Here is a 14,740-nt window from a genome sequence, read left to right as displayed (position 1 = left end):
GCGAGCTGCTCATCACATAATAACAAATCCTCCTGCGAGTCCGGTTGTACTATTGATATCCAAAGGCCCACTCAACGTGCATCGGACATGACTGTAGTACGAGTCCCCAGACGCGTCTGCAGATGGTGCACCACAATCTCCGTGGGGTCGGTCTTGTCGCGGTCTGATAGTGGAACCTGCTGAAACTTGCCATCATTGTCAAAAGCAGATCTCCATATTGCCTGTGCGAACGTGCAATAGGTTGAGCATACGCGCTGGCCTTCATTGGTGGTAGCGAATGGAGCTCGCATGCTTAGCGGGCATCAAGTGGCGTTCAGCGTCCACGTACAGCATGCAGTCTGTCGTTTGCCCGAATTGTACAACGCGTCCAGAGGATTGCGACAGGCGCCGGTCCAAAGTCAGCGCCAACATCTTCGACTGGAAGAAGTGTTGATAACGCGTTCGCCGAAGGCAGGTTCCACGGAGAAAGTGATTCAGATACCAGTGGCCCAGACTCTTAGACGCCTGGTTGGTGAGTGCTAAAATGATTTGAGCTGATACCGGAAGCAGGGTCCAGCACGCAAGAAGGCGAACGGCGCGCTGGCCGGCGCCGTCTGTAGTCTATGGCGAACAAGCTCACGGGAAGTTCATGCAGCCGCTGGCGATACACACTGACGTTGCGTCGGCCTCGAGATCGAAATGGTACGTACATTCACGCCAGCGACTGTTTTCTGTCACTGCGAGAAGTCAATTGCGATTGTCTAGAAGTTATCAGATTGCGTTGGCAAAGCTAAATGGACCTTTTTGCATGTGCAAATATTGCACTTCGTGGAAGGGTGCGGGGACATCGCGGGGTTCTTGGTCTTGACTTTGGAGATGCAGTATTGGCAATCCCTCCGGACGCGGAGACTCATCCTACGGCATGCGAGTTCGTGTGCGGGCGTACAGCTGTTCTTGTGGTCCAGACGGCGTAGCTGAACACCGGCGCGATACTGGCAGTTTCGGATTGCATCAGCTTTTCTGCGAAGCTGAGGTAAGATGAGACCGGAGAGAAATCTGTCGGATTTTGATGAAGCCGTGGCCGAAGAACAGCACTAGAAGCAGCTGGGCGCTCACACACAGAGTCACAAATCCGAGAATTGAGGCCGAAGAGAGAACAGCCATTCACGTGCCTTACGAATCATCGTGACCCTTGTGAGGCTCTGCGGAAACATTCTCGGAAGTGCTCGAGCCAGTCAGCAGCCCTAGCTTTTGCTGTTCGTCCGAGGTGATGTCAAGGCGTGCGCGAAGTTTTGAGACACACATCCATAGCACAGCAGAGCATAGCAGAAGCTGCCCCAGCACGATCTCAACAATCACACACCATGGCATCTCGTCGCCTCGCAACACAACTCCTCCGGGCCTCTCCCCGCCAAAACCTCACCTCACAACTCCGAACCAGCTTCCCACCAGCTCGCCTCCAACAACAACAACAACCCAAACACCTCTTCTCCACAACCTCTACCCTCCGAAATAGCACTCCACAACCACCCGAATACCTCGACGCCAACGAACGCCGCATCTTCGACCTCCTCGTCCAAGACTTGTCACCCACCAAACTCGAAGTCCAAGACATCTCCGGCGGCTGCGGATCCATGTACGCATTAGACATCGTATCAGAAGCCTTCAAAGGTCTCCCCGTCATCAAACAACACCGCCTCGTGAATAAAGTCTTGGGAGAGGAGATTAAGAAATGGCATGGAGTGCAATTGAAAACTAAAGCGCCGTAAGCGCGCATCGCCCATGCGGAAATGTATGCGCGAGTCATGCATGCTGGGGATGAGCTGATGTGGCGTATGATATGATATTGAGAGTTGAGCCACTTTGGCGGTCTGTGTCAAGGTTATTGATTCCTGCATCTATGGAAGGAGATGCAGTATGGATTCGCGAGATAGAGCTTCATCTCAGCTGAACATGCTGCCAGCGGACCTCGGAGAGGAACATGCCTACCGGCGGAACTGCTGCAGACCAACCAAAACATCACTCATTGCCGGGATCTTTACGGCTCGCGGTATAAACCGTGTGATGTCGCAAGCATGCGAGCACACAAGTCCTTCAATCTCATGATGGCAGCCGGCATATTCACGAGAGTTCAACATCGCATGGCACGATGCACCTCATCGCGCTGCACTGCACCGCGCCGCGGCTGAAACTCCTAGGCACACCCGCACGCACAGCAAGCATCTATCCTTCATGTCGGCAAGTCCTAGCTTCGCAGATCGGCTGATGACTGGCGTGAAAGGTGGAGAGCTTCGATGGTGATTAGTCGTTGCTATTGCTTGTAGCAGCAGCTATCACAATAGCTGAGAAAGCACACCGCTCATTCTATGAGGAAGCATGAAGCTTCTTGTTGGCTGCTAGAGCTTCGCGATTATAGCTCTGCATGGAGGAAATCGCGGCAAAGGAAATGTGGAAAGCAGGATTGCTGCTACGGGATACCGTTCATAAAAAAATGTAATCTAGCGTCTGCATTATTAAGTTCTACGCTCACATCATTCCAATGCATAGTCCATACTATCCGATATACTAACGTGGAAAATTATCATTGCGGTGAAAGCTTGTGAGTTCGAAGCAGATAGGCGGTCTGGCATGAAAGTGGTCACGTTGCTGAGCGATACTGCGGGTGTTGCTTAATCTGCGATGATAACGCTGCAGAGAGTGCAGAGCTATTGGGCATACCAACCAAGGTAATGCTCTATGCAAGATCGCCCTATCCTTTGGCACATGCATAACGTGAGCGAGCTCCTATGGCTTGATTACAACCCCCGGACTTCGATCTTGTTGATCTCCACCTTTGCCTTCTCCCACTCTTCCAAGCTGCGTTTCGACCACTCGACGTGCGCTTTGGCGAAGTTGAGCTAATTGACACGTTAGTACGCGGAATGCAAAAGTCTGGGCAAGCGTCACTCACCATGTACATCCGCAAGTCATCTTCCTTCGTCCCTTGGAACCGACGAAGATCTTGTAGCACACCTGAACTAGCATCCTTGACGTCCTTCTGCGAGACTTCGAGCGCCTGCTCCAGCTGTGAGAGGCTCTCCTTCGTCTTGCCCAGATCATCTCTTCGAGCGCGCTCCGGATCTTGGTCCGTGACTCCTTGTATCGTATGGCTGACGCGACCGAAAATCTTGTTCACGATACCACTTGGACCTCGCTTGTGGCCACCGCTACTAGCGGATCTTGTCGGCGTGTTGCCATATGGCTCCTGAGAGCCGCCTTGCTCCGCGCTCGGAAAGGTCTCGCCCTGAGTAGGCGGAAAGTCACTGTCGACCGAAGCATTATCGCCGTCGCTTGTGCCGGGTCGGTTGCGATTGCTGCCACTGCTCGCGCTTCGTCTGGGTGTGTTGTGCATTCCGGAAGAAGTCATATACTGCTCGATGCGCTTCGCCTCAATCTCACTCTGTTCAAGCTGCGCCAGCCTAGTCTTCTTTTTCTCAAGCTCGTCTCGGGTCATCTCTTCTTGGACACGCTTCAGCACCCGATACTTGAGCACACTTCGCACAACACCTGCAAACTGGGCGCTCTCTCGCATTGGCTCTGCGAAGCCAGCACTGAGTGCGGAAGTCAAATCGCGTGACTGTATGTATGTGAAATCGCAGGCTTGTCCAGCTTTCTCGATGGCATGTGCCACGCTGGTAGACTGTTCCGACAGTGAGAAGGCATTGTACCGTGCCCCAAGATCCATCAGGTCCTCGCCGAGACTTGTGAGGTGGCGAAGCAGCCGAGCATTGACTTTCTCCATTGAGCCTGTCAATAGCGTCTCCAGCTCTTTCGAGCTGTTCTCGAACGAAGAAAAGTAGGGATCCAGCTCACTTTCGCTCAAGGTCTGATTAAGCGGTGGAAACCTGGCATACTGTATCTGTGGCGTCGAATGTGCGGCAGCTGATGGAACTGCAGAATTGCGAGGAGGAGAAGTGGGTGTGCCTGATGCGGAAGAACCAGAGGATGAGCGCAACTTTGCGTTAGCAGCTGGGATCGGTAGCCACTGATGAGCAGTCGAGGGGTTGGCCGGATCGAGAGGTGGTGCTTTGAGGTTGTTTTTCGGTATACTGGCAGCTGGATGCGAGTGAAGCACTTCGTTCCAGCTCACATTGGGGTCGAGAAATCTCCACCATACGCCGTCCTCCCGCACCTCTTTCATGCGCCTGCATCTGTTCAAGAAAGTCGCAAGCATGCGGGTCCGTAACTCGATGATACCCGCATCCTCCTTAGCTTTCGTAGGCTTCGCAGCGTAGTCCGCGATACTGTGCTTCTCTGGAATGGGTGGGATGACCAGCGTCGGGTGCAAGTTGACCAGTGTTTGTCGCAGCGAGGCAAACTCTGAATAGCGTCTCCGCACTATGATCTCGCCGGTCCGTATTGTGTATGTGATGAAGCCCCCGCCGCCTTCGGTGTTCTTGCCTGCGTGGACAATCTCGATCTGTAGGTCGGGATGCTCGTATAGAATCTGCTCTATCCTGCTGTCGTATCCTCCTTCTTTGGGCTGCACCTTGGGCGCCTTGATCTGACTGTCATCGAGATCCTCATCGCTCAAGTCGTTTGGTCGGGAGAGGAAGTTTGGCGGCTGATCGAGTGAGGAGCGGCCAGATGGTGGGGTCGATGCTCGATTGTATTCTTGGGGGAAGTTGTTAGTGGCTGCCGAGCGGGAGAATGGATCATCTAGCTTCACGCACGATCTGTAGGCGACTGAATGTCGCTGGTCTCGGAGTCGCGACGCTCAAACGAGCCGTAGGGGTTGTTGTCCTCGTCGTCCCACATGTTGCCTGCCTGCCTAGCGTCGCCTGCTGCTGTCTGCCGTGCCCTGCTGCCCTGCGCTGAAGATGAAAGGAATGCGCAGTGCCGCTCGCGATCACGCTGCGACTCGTGTTGATCGGGGGAGTTTGTTTGTGAGGCCCAAATAGATTGCTGGGCGAGCTCCCGCAGCTGTGGTTGACATGCTGCACTCAAGGTTCCTTCCGCCAACTCGTGATGACATGCGCCGAGACTTGGAGAAGTGAAGGGAGATCGCTTACCTTCGTCGGAAGACGGACTTTCTATCGTCGCCAGCCAGACTTCGCAGCCTTCCATCGCCAGAGACTTACCGTCGGTCGTGTCGAGTGAAGTGTTAATGTTGGTGAAGCAGTGAAGGTGACTACACGTGGAAGAGAAAAGCCCTCAGATTGAGGCGCCACAGCGCGTTGAAACAGAAACGCTCGCAGAGCCGCTGCATGCAGGAGCAAACAAGGCCTCACTCGCGCTCTTCCTTGACGCCAACTTCACGGCTGCATCGCCTTCTGCTGCCAAAATGGGCTGAATCACCTCTCACAGCCCTTGCCATTCACCTCCAAAACACCCGCAAACAGCATGAATGACTGGTGAACAAAAGCAATGTGGAATATCTCGGGTGAAGGTCACAAGCATGAATGCTGCCAGCACCGATGGCTCGTCAATATCACCAGATGCCGCGACAGAGGCGAGGCGTGACTCCAAAGATCCCGCGCATCGCAACGATACCTCTTCTATCGACGAGAAGCGATCCCAGGCCCACAATATGTCCTCCGACCCATATATAACTTCGACCAACCCAGTCACGGATTGCGATGCAGGCATCAGTTCTTCTCGCTCCTCGACCGAGGCGTCCGTCTCAGGATCAGAGGCCGCAGCTTCGAACCCCGCCATGCTCTGGGAGAGTGTTGCTCCGGAGTTCTCAGATGTTGTACCGGCTGCTGGAAAGGGGCTGCCTCCGAGGCTTTCCAGCTTGTACACCTACCGTAGCTTTGGTCATCCTCATGCTACACCTCATCACTCAGTGAACGATTCATTCTCGGAGCCCTTCTGGTATCAGTACCCAAAGTGGGCGACATCTGGCAACCGTTTGCGGTACGATCCCTCGCTAGACAAGTTCTCGTACTACCTGTCGTCCTCCAATCCGTGTTCGTACAATGGAACCTCGTCGTGGACGGGTCCTGTAACACAACTTCTGGGAGGTGTATCAGGCCATCGAGACTCTCAAGAGCCCGTGGATGTCTACCTCGGCGAGACTTTTGTTCAAAAAGTACCACTAAGGCTGCTGCTACGGTTTTCCACGGTAGCACGGCGCCTGTTCAAACTTCAAGGCCCTCATTCTGAAGACACGAGACACTTTTATGGTGAGCCATTATTATCGAGATTACAGACTGGTCCCACCAGCAATAGCAAGAACCAACGTCGTCACCCATTAGACACGCCTAGGTCCAACACGCCAAAGCAAATCATCCTAGACCTGGACTCTCCACGGCTGCCCTCGATCAAAGCAATACGATCAATCATCGAATGGATGCAAAATGTCGAGCCGACCCCACTGGGAACCCTTCTCCCCGCATTTACCCCTGGCAATTTCTCCCAAATGCATATATCCGACCTCATCGATCTCTACCAAGCCATTTTGGCATTCGAACTTCGACCTCGACCTATCTGGCAGAACCTCTTCGATGCGCTCAAATATCGTGTCACCCGGGAAAGGCCCACTGTCACATTACTTGAGCACTTGCGCCTGTCGTTACCAATCAGCGACCCAATCATGACACAAGCCCTCACAGCCGTCATGAGATATCGGAATCAAGGGGCGTATCTCTCCTGTGCCGGATGGGAAGAGATGCGAGATTTCCTTTTCGCGAGTGGCGATGATGTGCTTGGGGCAAGGGCGGAGGAGATTCTAGCGAGGTATGATGATGATTATGGGCGAAAGTTGGCGGAACGAGAGATATCTGGATGCCAGGATGAGGACGCGCAACAAACGACAGAATGTGTGGAAAGCAATGATGGGAATGGTAATGCGGTCCCAAATCGGAGGAGGAGGAACCGAAGGGCACAGCAATCGCGAGGGCAGATTGAAGAAGCTCGATCAGAAGGTAGTGTCCAGTGAGCAGGTGATCGCTTTGAAGCTCCAAACAAGCAAGCTGATCATTCATTTTGCGCGGGTATACTACATACCACTTCATTCACGCCTCTAGGCTAGCCAGCCAGCGCCTTCTATGCTTCTCTTTCTCTCTTGTCATGACCCTTGCATACACAATCAAGTTACATAGCTTTCGCGCGAGACATTTAATCCTCATCCCAGTTGGCATTAGGTTGCGGCGGCTTGGGCCCACCAGCCTGTCTCGCCACAATAATTTGATCAACACTGAGCACCGTCCTCGCGGCTTCAGTCGCGAGTTTGATCGCCCAGCTCTTTGTAACCATGAGGTCGAGAATGCCCTCGTCCTCAGCATCCAGTGTCCCGCTACCAGATGAGCCGCTGGTGTCGAGATCCACGCCAATGGCTGGGACATCCTCCTCCTCGCTGTCGGATTTCGGCTTGCAGGATCCGTCGCGTTGAGATTGTTGTGCATGAGCAGTGTACAATCTGGCGAGGACTTCTGTTGCGTCAAGACCTGCTGACTCGGCCAGTGTGCGGGGAATGACTTCGAAGGCTTCGGCGTATTTTCTTATGGCGTATTGTGCGAGGCCTGAAGTCTTGTCTGCAAGAGCTGTGATGCGCTCAATGAGTTGCATTTCTGTTGCGCCCGCACCAGGTACTAATCTGGGGTCTCTGGTGATGGCTTTGACAACGTTGACGCCGTCGTCGACTGCTCGCTCGACATCGTCGAGGTGGTTTTGTGTTGCGCCGCGGAGGACGAGTGTGGCTGTTCGGGTCTGTTCGTTCTCTTGTCTGAAGACTGTGACTCGGTCGCCGCCAATCTCCAGCGTCTCGACGATGTCGATGTTGCCCATCTCGTCTGGCATTGGTGCTCCGAGACGTGCCAGTGGTGTTGCGCCAATGACACGGCATAGACGTCGGAGCTCGAATTTCGATAGAACCTTGATCACCAGAATGCCGAATCTGTTGAGGTAGTGCATCGCCAGTTCTCCCACAGTCGCACCAGCCACAACCACGCGAAGTCCAGAATCGTGCAGTTCCTTGATCGCATTCTCCATCTGTGACTCCTCGCCCTTGGTGAAGTTCAACAGCTCCTTGCTGTTCTTGATGAGCACCGTGCCCTTGGTCTCCGTTTGCGAAATGTCGATCGGGCAGCTGAACACACCAACCTTCGCCTTTTGTGCCTTCTTCACAGTTCCGTCCGGTTCTCGTCCAAACACCATACCCTTCACAACCCTGCTCTGCTCCAATCCACCTCCCATGATCTTCACAACCCGCACATTGTCCACATTGAAGTTGTAAGGATTCTTCGGCAGGACAGCAAGCACTGCCTCCGCAACCAAATCAGCCAGAAATTCCTCATTCCCGCTCTGCTTAGCCGCAATGACAGTCTTCAACGCCTTCGCCAACTCTTCCTGATTCCTAATGTCCTCCACCTTATCAATCTCCAACTGCTCCAGCGCCTCCAACGCTGCTTTTCCAGCTCTCTCGTATCCCTGCACAATCTCGCTCGTCTTCAAACCCATTCTGATCAACTCTTCCGCCTTCTTCAAAAGCTCCCCCGCAAACACAATCACCATATTCGTCGCATCTCCCATTTCTGCTTCTTGTTGCTGAGACGCCATGACGAGGAGTTTCGCAGCGGGGTGCACGACTTCGAGTTCGCGGAGAATTGTTGCGGCATCGTTGGTCAGGATCATTTTTTGGAGGTGGTTGATGACAATTTTGTTGCGGCCATAGGGACCTAGGGAGGTCTGAACTGTCGAGGCGATTTGGCGACAGGCATCGATGTTGCGGATTACGGCTCCGTCTTCTGCATCGTAGCTACGAGGACACTATCAGCTGTTTGTTCGGTGTCGCTTGGGTGGCTTGACTTGTGCTGCGTACTTTTGGTAGCCGGGCTTGAATAGCCCAGCATTGGGCGCACCTGGTATTGAGAGCGACATGGCGTTATGTGAGCAGCTTTTACCAAGTTGCGGTGATGTCGAGTGGGTGATGTGCTGTTTCCCAAATTTTGGGCGAGCTTAGGCGCGTCTGCCTTCTGCCGCCACGAGGAAGCTTCATGCCTCAGGCATAAATACTTCAACATATGCACATCAACTATCAAATCAACATGTGTCTACGAGGCAGAGAAGCTTCCTCTTGTCAATCGAACGAATAGACTCGATATGGAACGATACGGAGAGAGTATTCGTTGGGAGACATATGACTAATTGACCACGCCTTGCACGATAGAGAAGGGGAGAATTCAAGTCACTCAATTATGATGAAGCGAATCATGCAAGTGAGATATTGACGGGCATTGGGATGATTTGAAATGAGACGAGTGATTATTTCTCCTTCTCGCGGCCGCAATTTTACATTGCCAGATAGCTCCATGTACCTATGTCGGGATCTGGACTCCTTCTTACATTGAAAATTGCGACGATAACACCATCGCTATGCTTAAACAATGCCCTCCCATCCGTTTCAACGCCCAGTGAATACATTCCGTCGCTCTCTATCATCTACAGCGTCATTCACCAAAGGGTATCTGTGCCGGCTTTCGGCTGAATTTCAATTAAACGGTACGTAGGTCAGTACAGGTTTCTCTCTCAAAGTGCTCTGTTGCGAATGCTCTATCTTCCCATGCTGGGACTCTTCTCTCGTGGCCCTGGGTTTCGTGAACTTGGAGTGTTGCTCCGGTGGCTTTTGTCCAACGTCGTAGTGCATCGAGGTTGCGTACGGTGCTTTTGACGATGAATCGGCCTGTGCAGGAATGTGCCTCGAGATGATTTTCCGCAAATGCTCAACATGCCCACGCTGAGACTCTTCTCTCGTGCTCACGGGCTCTGTGAACTTGACATGCTGCTCTGGGGCCTTATCTTGGGTGTCGTCGTGCAGCAGTGGAGAATATGCTGCCTTCGACTCGGCTTTCGTTCTCATCGACTCTGCAAAGTCGTCACGCTGCTCCTGGAGTCCAATTGCCGCGCCTTCATGCAGTACTGGCGTGTACGCTAGCTGCGAATTCTCTCTTGTTTTCGTGAGCCCAGAGTCATGCTGCTCCTCGAGCATATCTCCCGGGTGTTCACGCAGCGGTGGTGTGAACGATGCCTTTGACTCTTCTCTCGTTTCCGGAAGCGCAAAGGGCTCAACGTGCGGCCGCTGCTGCTGCTGGAGCCCATCAGTCGTGTCGTCGTGAAGCAGTGGTGTATATGCTGCCTTCGATGAAGGGTTGCCTGATAGATCTTTCGGGAGCTTGCCGTGATTGCTCCTCAGTAGTGCGAGATACTGTTTGAGGGATGCAGGTCGGCCGCCGGGAATTGCAGGGTTCATTTTTTTGAACTGCCGGTACTGCCTTGTCCGCAAGCTTTGAAACACTGCAGTGGTCTTCTGCCTCTCACCGAACCTCGTGCGTACCCATTCTTTACGAAACGAGGCTCGAGCGATGCGCCTGTAGCGTGACCAGGCTCGACGGGCCGTGTACATCTGAGTGACTTGCTTGTTCAAGATCGTGGAACCCTCGCCCGATCTCCTCTTGTAGTATTCATGCTCAAGCTGCACAAGGTACTGTCGTTCCTCTTCACTCGATGCTTGCTGGTAGCGTGCCGCAAGACGTAAAACAGCGACAAACTTGAATCCAAGGCGTCTGGCATTGTTCCGCTGAGCCATGCGCTGATGTATACAAAGCACTCGCACTGTTTTCAATCGACGAAGAGTCATCGGGTCTACTGATTTTCGTTGACTTCGAGGTAGATGTGGAAACCTTTCGAATGACTTTGGACTGGTCCGCAAACGATGCAAGAACTTGCGAGTGATCCGCATCTTCTCACCTAGAACCTTGCGCACGACCCATATAATGCCCTTGAGGTGCTTGAGTGCCATGAAGCCCTTCAAGAAGACGGTCATCGTGACAATGTCAGGTGGATCGTGGCTGCCCCATCTGTCCCTACAAACGAAGTTAAGTAAGTCGATGCCGAGAGCAGGCTCATGATTGTCAATCAAAAGGTTTGCAGCTGACACGCCCACGTAGTGCGATACTGGCCAGCCGTTCCGGGCATTCGCAACATAGTACTCCATCACTTTATCTCGTAACTTTGCAAGATCTCGCTTGTCCTCGCGACGCATCATCCGCATTTCTCTGATGAGAATCGGCGCTGAGGCGCAGCTTGCATTGAAACCGGCGTCTTGCGCTGCCAGCATGATTTGCTTGGCTCCATCGATCGCACCGTTGTCCAGACGGATGCGTGCCTGCACAGCTACAGACAGCGCCAAAGGTGACGAGGGACGTCCAGTTGGCCCAAGAGATTTCTCGTACAGGTCAAGGACTTCCACGAACCTTTTCGCGGAATACTCCAGAACCATGTTCGATACCTGCTTACGTGCAAACACTGAGCTGCCATGACCAGAGTATCCGATCTCCTGCTTTCCAGAGAGCGCGCCAATGCGTGTTGGAAGGCCACTGATATCTTGCTTGCTGTTCTCCCTCTCGCGCCTGTGTACTTGGGGTTGTCCTGGGGTCGATTGCGTGGAATCAGCGGTGGCTGCTGCGACCGTTTCGCGATCGGCTGAAAGCGCGTCTCTTGTAGTCCGAGCTGTCTCTTTACGTCGCGGGCTGAGCTCCATTGCCGCGTCGTCTTCCGCAGCATAGTAGTCTTGGATAACCCTTTCGAAAGGCTCGATGGTAGCGTCGTCACTGACTTCGGCCATAAGATCAGGGCTCTCTGCTTCCACAAGAGCGCCTTGTCGGCTCCCTAGTGGTATGTCGTTGGGCTCCCAGCGTACATCTCCTTCAGAGGAGGGATGCACATCGTGCAAATCGTGCTTCGCATCCGCGCTTGGCAGCGGATTCTCACGAACGCCCGACGTCTGCTCTGTCTGCGAAGACCGATACTTTTGAATACCTGCTCGTGTCTGCAGCTGTGTCCTTCCAATGGGCAAAGGTATGATCGCGCTGTTTTCTGTTACGCGCTGCAAATTGATCTCTGCTGCGAGCTGTACTGCCTGTTGATATTTGGTGTCCAACTCTCTCATATCGTAAGCAATGGCCTCTTTGACGATGCCCCTCAAACTGCCTGCTTTCAAGTAAGGCACAGCCCTGTATAACCGTCGGGAAAAGTGCATGAGCAACGTGTGCGGTGTGCGGACCTCACGATAATGATGGCGAAACATTGTCGTTACCGTATCTGCATCCAGAATGGACTCGACACCAAAAGATTGCATGTAATGTAGCCAATCCAGAATCGGGCTGGGCTCATCTGGTGTCATTTCAGATGCTAACTTTCGAAGCATGGTCTTCGCGGTCGCCGCAGTGGGAACAAACTTGACACGTGCCACCAAGCCAGATATGAACTCCCAGGTCTCAGCTGCGCTGTGTCGCTGTCCATATTTCATCACAGCATAATCCAATCGGTTCGTTGCGACTCTGTCGTCGGCGATCGAGAGCTGCGAGTCTGCAGCCGACGATATCAACGTTGCAAACGTCTCCCAAGAATTCTTAGTGGCCAATGTCAAAGCCGCCAACGAGAATGAATCAACTGATTCAAGGCGGGTAATCTGTGCGGATGACAGAATCTGAAGCCCGCGATCTGGTTGACCAGCCAAATTACAGATCTCAATTAATGCCATCTCAGGGGGACCGACTGAGCCAGCCCAGACCTGTTCATCGATAAGATGAGCTCGGGCTTTTCGGAAATTCTCGTAGGCTGCAAATACGGCCGGAAGGCTGCGGGTACTCTGCCACATCTCTTTCAATTGCGCATCCGCTTGGGCAAAGAGGATCTCGTCCTTTCGCGGCTGGGCCAGCTCGCTGTGGAGCTTTTCGAGCAGCGCCATTGGTGGTTCCGCCATCGCGATGCATGCCATAGCCAGCGAAATTTTGCAGTTTTCATTGATGAAATCAAGCACGGCGTAATGCCCGTTTTCGGCCTCTGCTAGCCGCCTGCAGATTGGTTCTAGCAGATTGATTGACCTTGTTCTTCTGGCAAGCGTTGCTATATGAGTCAGACGGCGGCCAAATTGTGAGAGCCCGTATTCCGTATTTTGAAAGAAGGCATATCCCTTCAACCATAGTTGCACAGAACAGGCAAGCTTCCCACCGTTGAGAGAGGACTTGATGCACTGATCGACAAGTTTCTCATACCGGGTCTTCGACTCGTTGCTCACGGTCGTACTCTCGAGGACAGAAAAGACCAGGGTGTGCGCCAATTGATGATCGTTATGGGCACAGAGCGTTTCGTGCCGTGCAGCGAGCTCTTGCACTAAGAGCTCACTGTCGAAAAGCTCGATGTAGGCTGTGGAGATCTGTTCCTTGTCCACGATTCCGCCAGAGAAGCTAGCAATGCCCTCTACTACTGCAAGCTGTGATCGTACACGGAGAGCATCTTCTTGCTGGGTAAATATGGGCATCTTGAACAAATCCCGGTAGAGCAGGAGAACGCTATGCATGGGCGTTCTAGGTCTTCGTAAGAATCGGCGACATGATTCACAAATCATGAGAATCAGCTCTGGCGACAAAGCATCGAATTTGGCCAGCCATTGCATCAGTCGGTTCACTTCTAACCTCATCCCACACGTTGCAGAGAGATGCAGGAGAGACGAGGCCATGTGTTTCCAACGCTGATCCACACCTGCTACGCCAACTCGTGCTGCAGAGACGAGGAACTTCTCCACTTCCCACATAACATCTTTGGCAGCTTCATAAGTATGATCAATGCTGGGTGGACTGACTCGCGATGACCGCTGAAAAGCCTCTAAGGTGCGCAGCCTCGGGGGTCGAATTGGCCATTGGCGATGTTCTCGACCATCGCTGCGAGTTGTAATATGGTCAAGGCCAAGCTGTACTTTGCGAACGATGCCTTGTGGTGCCGAAGCCGGATCCATGGAACGTGCTTGAGACGGTACATGTACAGAGCGGACAATGCTAGCCTGCGTCGCTGAACCCATAGACTGCTCGTTTGGTGCATCTTCACTCGTGCGGGAAGCGACTGAAGTGTTCCTGTCCTCGACGTTCTCACGAGGTTGTCGCTTAGACGATGCTCGCAATCGTCTTCGTGTCCGGCCAGATTGTTGCGCTACTTGCGCATATCCATCCTCCACGGCCGATGGCAGTTCCGCCGCTCGCACTGCACGTTCATCAAGCTCGATTCCACTGCCAACATCGCCCTCTCCTGCTAAGATGGCATGTTTCTCGCGACTCTCGTCCGCGGATCGTCGTCGCCGATTCCGAACATGCTGAGGACTCTGCCTGATTCTCTTCGCGTTATCCGCTATCTTCTGCACGACCAGCGTGCGCCGTCTGCGCTCCTCGGCGCATAGCGTTGCGACGCCCACTGCGGTTCCAGAAGAAATGTAGGCGAGTTGGTAAAGGACCTTCAGGGCAGCCTTCGAAGGCACGTGTCGAGCGTTGCTGAACATTGCTGCAGCGCCATTGTGGGCTACTGATCAGCAGTGATGCATATGCGATTGCGGATGATCGACTGGGGTGTTGTGGGTGTTCGTGCGTAGTCGATAGATCTCTGAACCAAAATGCAAGCAGGTGGTGATGCATTGCATTTCGTCGGATACACGGTCGGAGAAACGACCGCGGGAATCGGATAAGTCGTCCGCATTTGGAAGTCTGAGCCAGTGGCCCACTTCGTCACTCACAGCTGGCAGCGTCAGACGAAACAAAACATCGACAAACAGCAACAAGAGGTCGCGTGGAAGCATTTTGATCTCTATCCTCGAAATCCAGAGCTGCTATTCTGATGGGTACACAGCCTAAACCACCTCTCTGCGATTCAATGCCTTCCAAGTGTTCTCAATCTGCACCACGCGTGTCTTCTTCGAACCCAATGTCACATCGCTCGAACATTCCAAGACATC

The 14,740-nt window shown here is 53.2% G+C and overlaps 5 protein-coding genes across 5 annotated transcripts; 2 read left to right on the top strand and 3 right to left on the bottom strand.

The window, feature by feature from the left end:
- Positions 1 to 1,343: 1,343 nt before the first annotated feature.
- Positions 1,344 to 1,748, top strand: RHO25_010089 (uncharacterized protein; the record flags this gene model as incomplete). The annotated part of the gene is made up of 1 exon (XM_065603248.1): positions 1,344 to 1,748. One exon carries the CDS (start codon positions 1,344 to 1,346, stop codon positions 1,746 to 1,748), a length of 405 nt encoding a protein of 134 aa, XP_065459320.1.
- Positions 1,749 to 2,774: 1,026 nt separating this feature from the next.
- Positions 2,775 to 4,776, bottom strand: RHO25_010088 (uncharacterized protein; the record flags this gene model as incomplete). Its single annotated transcript, XM_023601603.2, has 3 exons — positions 2,775 to 2,876; positions 2,930 to 4,632; positions 4,692 to 4,776. 3 exons carry the CDS (start codon positions 4,774 to 4,776, stop codon positions 2,775 to 2,777), a joined length of 1,890 nt encoding a protein of 629 aa, XP_023453723.1.
- A 640-nt stretch (positions 4,777 to 5,416) lies between these two features.
- Positions 5,417 to 6,901, top strand: RHO25_010087 (uncharacterized protein; the record flags this gene model as incomplete). Its single annotated transcript, XM_065603247.1, has 1 exon — positions 5,417 to 6,901. One exon carries the CDS (start codon positions 5,417 to 5,419, stop codon positions 6,899 to 6,901), a length of 1,485 nt encoding a protein of 494 aa, XP_065459319.1.
- A 179-nt stretch (positions 6,902 to 7,080) lies between these two features.
- RHO25_010086 (uncharacterized protein) lies at positions 7,081 to 8,841 on the bottom strand (the record flags this gene model as incomplete). The annotated part of the gene is made up of 2 exons (XM_023601602.2): positions 7,081 to 8,719; positions 8,783 to 8,841. 2 exons carry the CDS (start codon positions 8,839 to 8,841, stop codon positions 7,081 to 7,083), a joined length of 1,698 nt encoding a protein of 565 aa, XP_023453756.1.
- A 610-nt stretch (positions 8,842 to 9,451) lies between these two features.
- RHO25_010085 (uncharacterized protein) lies at positions 9,452 to 14,290 on the bottom strand (the record flags this gene model as incomplete). Its single annotated transcript, XM_023601601.2, has 1 exon — positions 9,452 to 14,290. One exon carries the CDS (start codon positions 14,288 to 14,290, stop codon positions 9,452 to 9,454), a length of 4,839 nt encoding a protein of 1,612 aa, XP_023453757.1.
- Positions 14,291 to 14,740: the final 450 nt, after the last annotated feature.

The sequence above is a fragment of the Cercospora beticola genome, chromosome 6 (assembly GCF_033473495.1).
Source record: "Cercospora beticola chromosome 6, complete sequence".
NCBI classification, from domain to species: Eukaryota; Fungi; Ascomycota; class Dothideomycetes; order Mycosphaerellales; family Mycosphaerellaceae; genus Cercospora; species Cercospora beticola.
The sequence above is the reverse complement of the archived record's forward strand: the minus strand, read 5'-3'. Positions and strand labels throughout refer to the sequence as shown.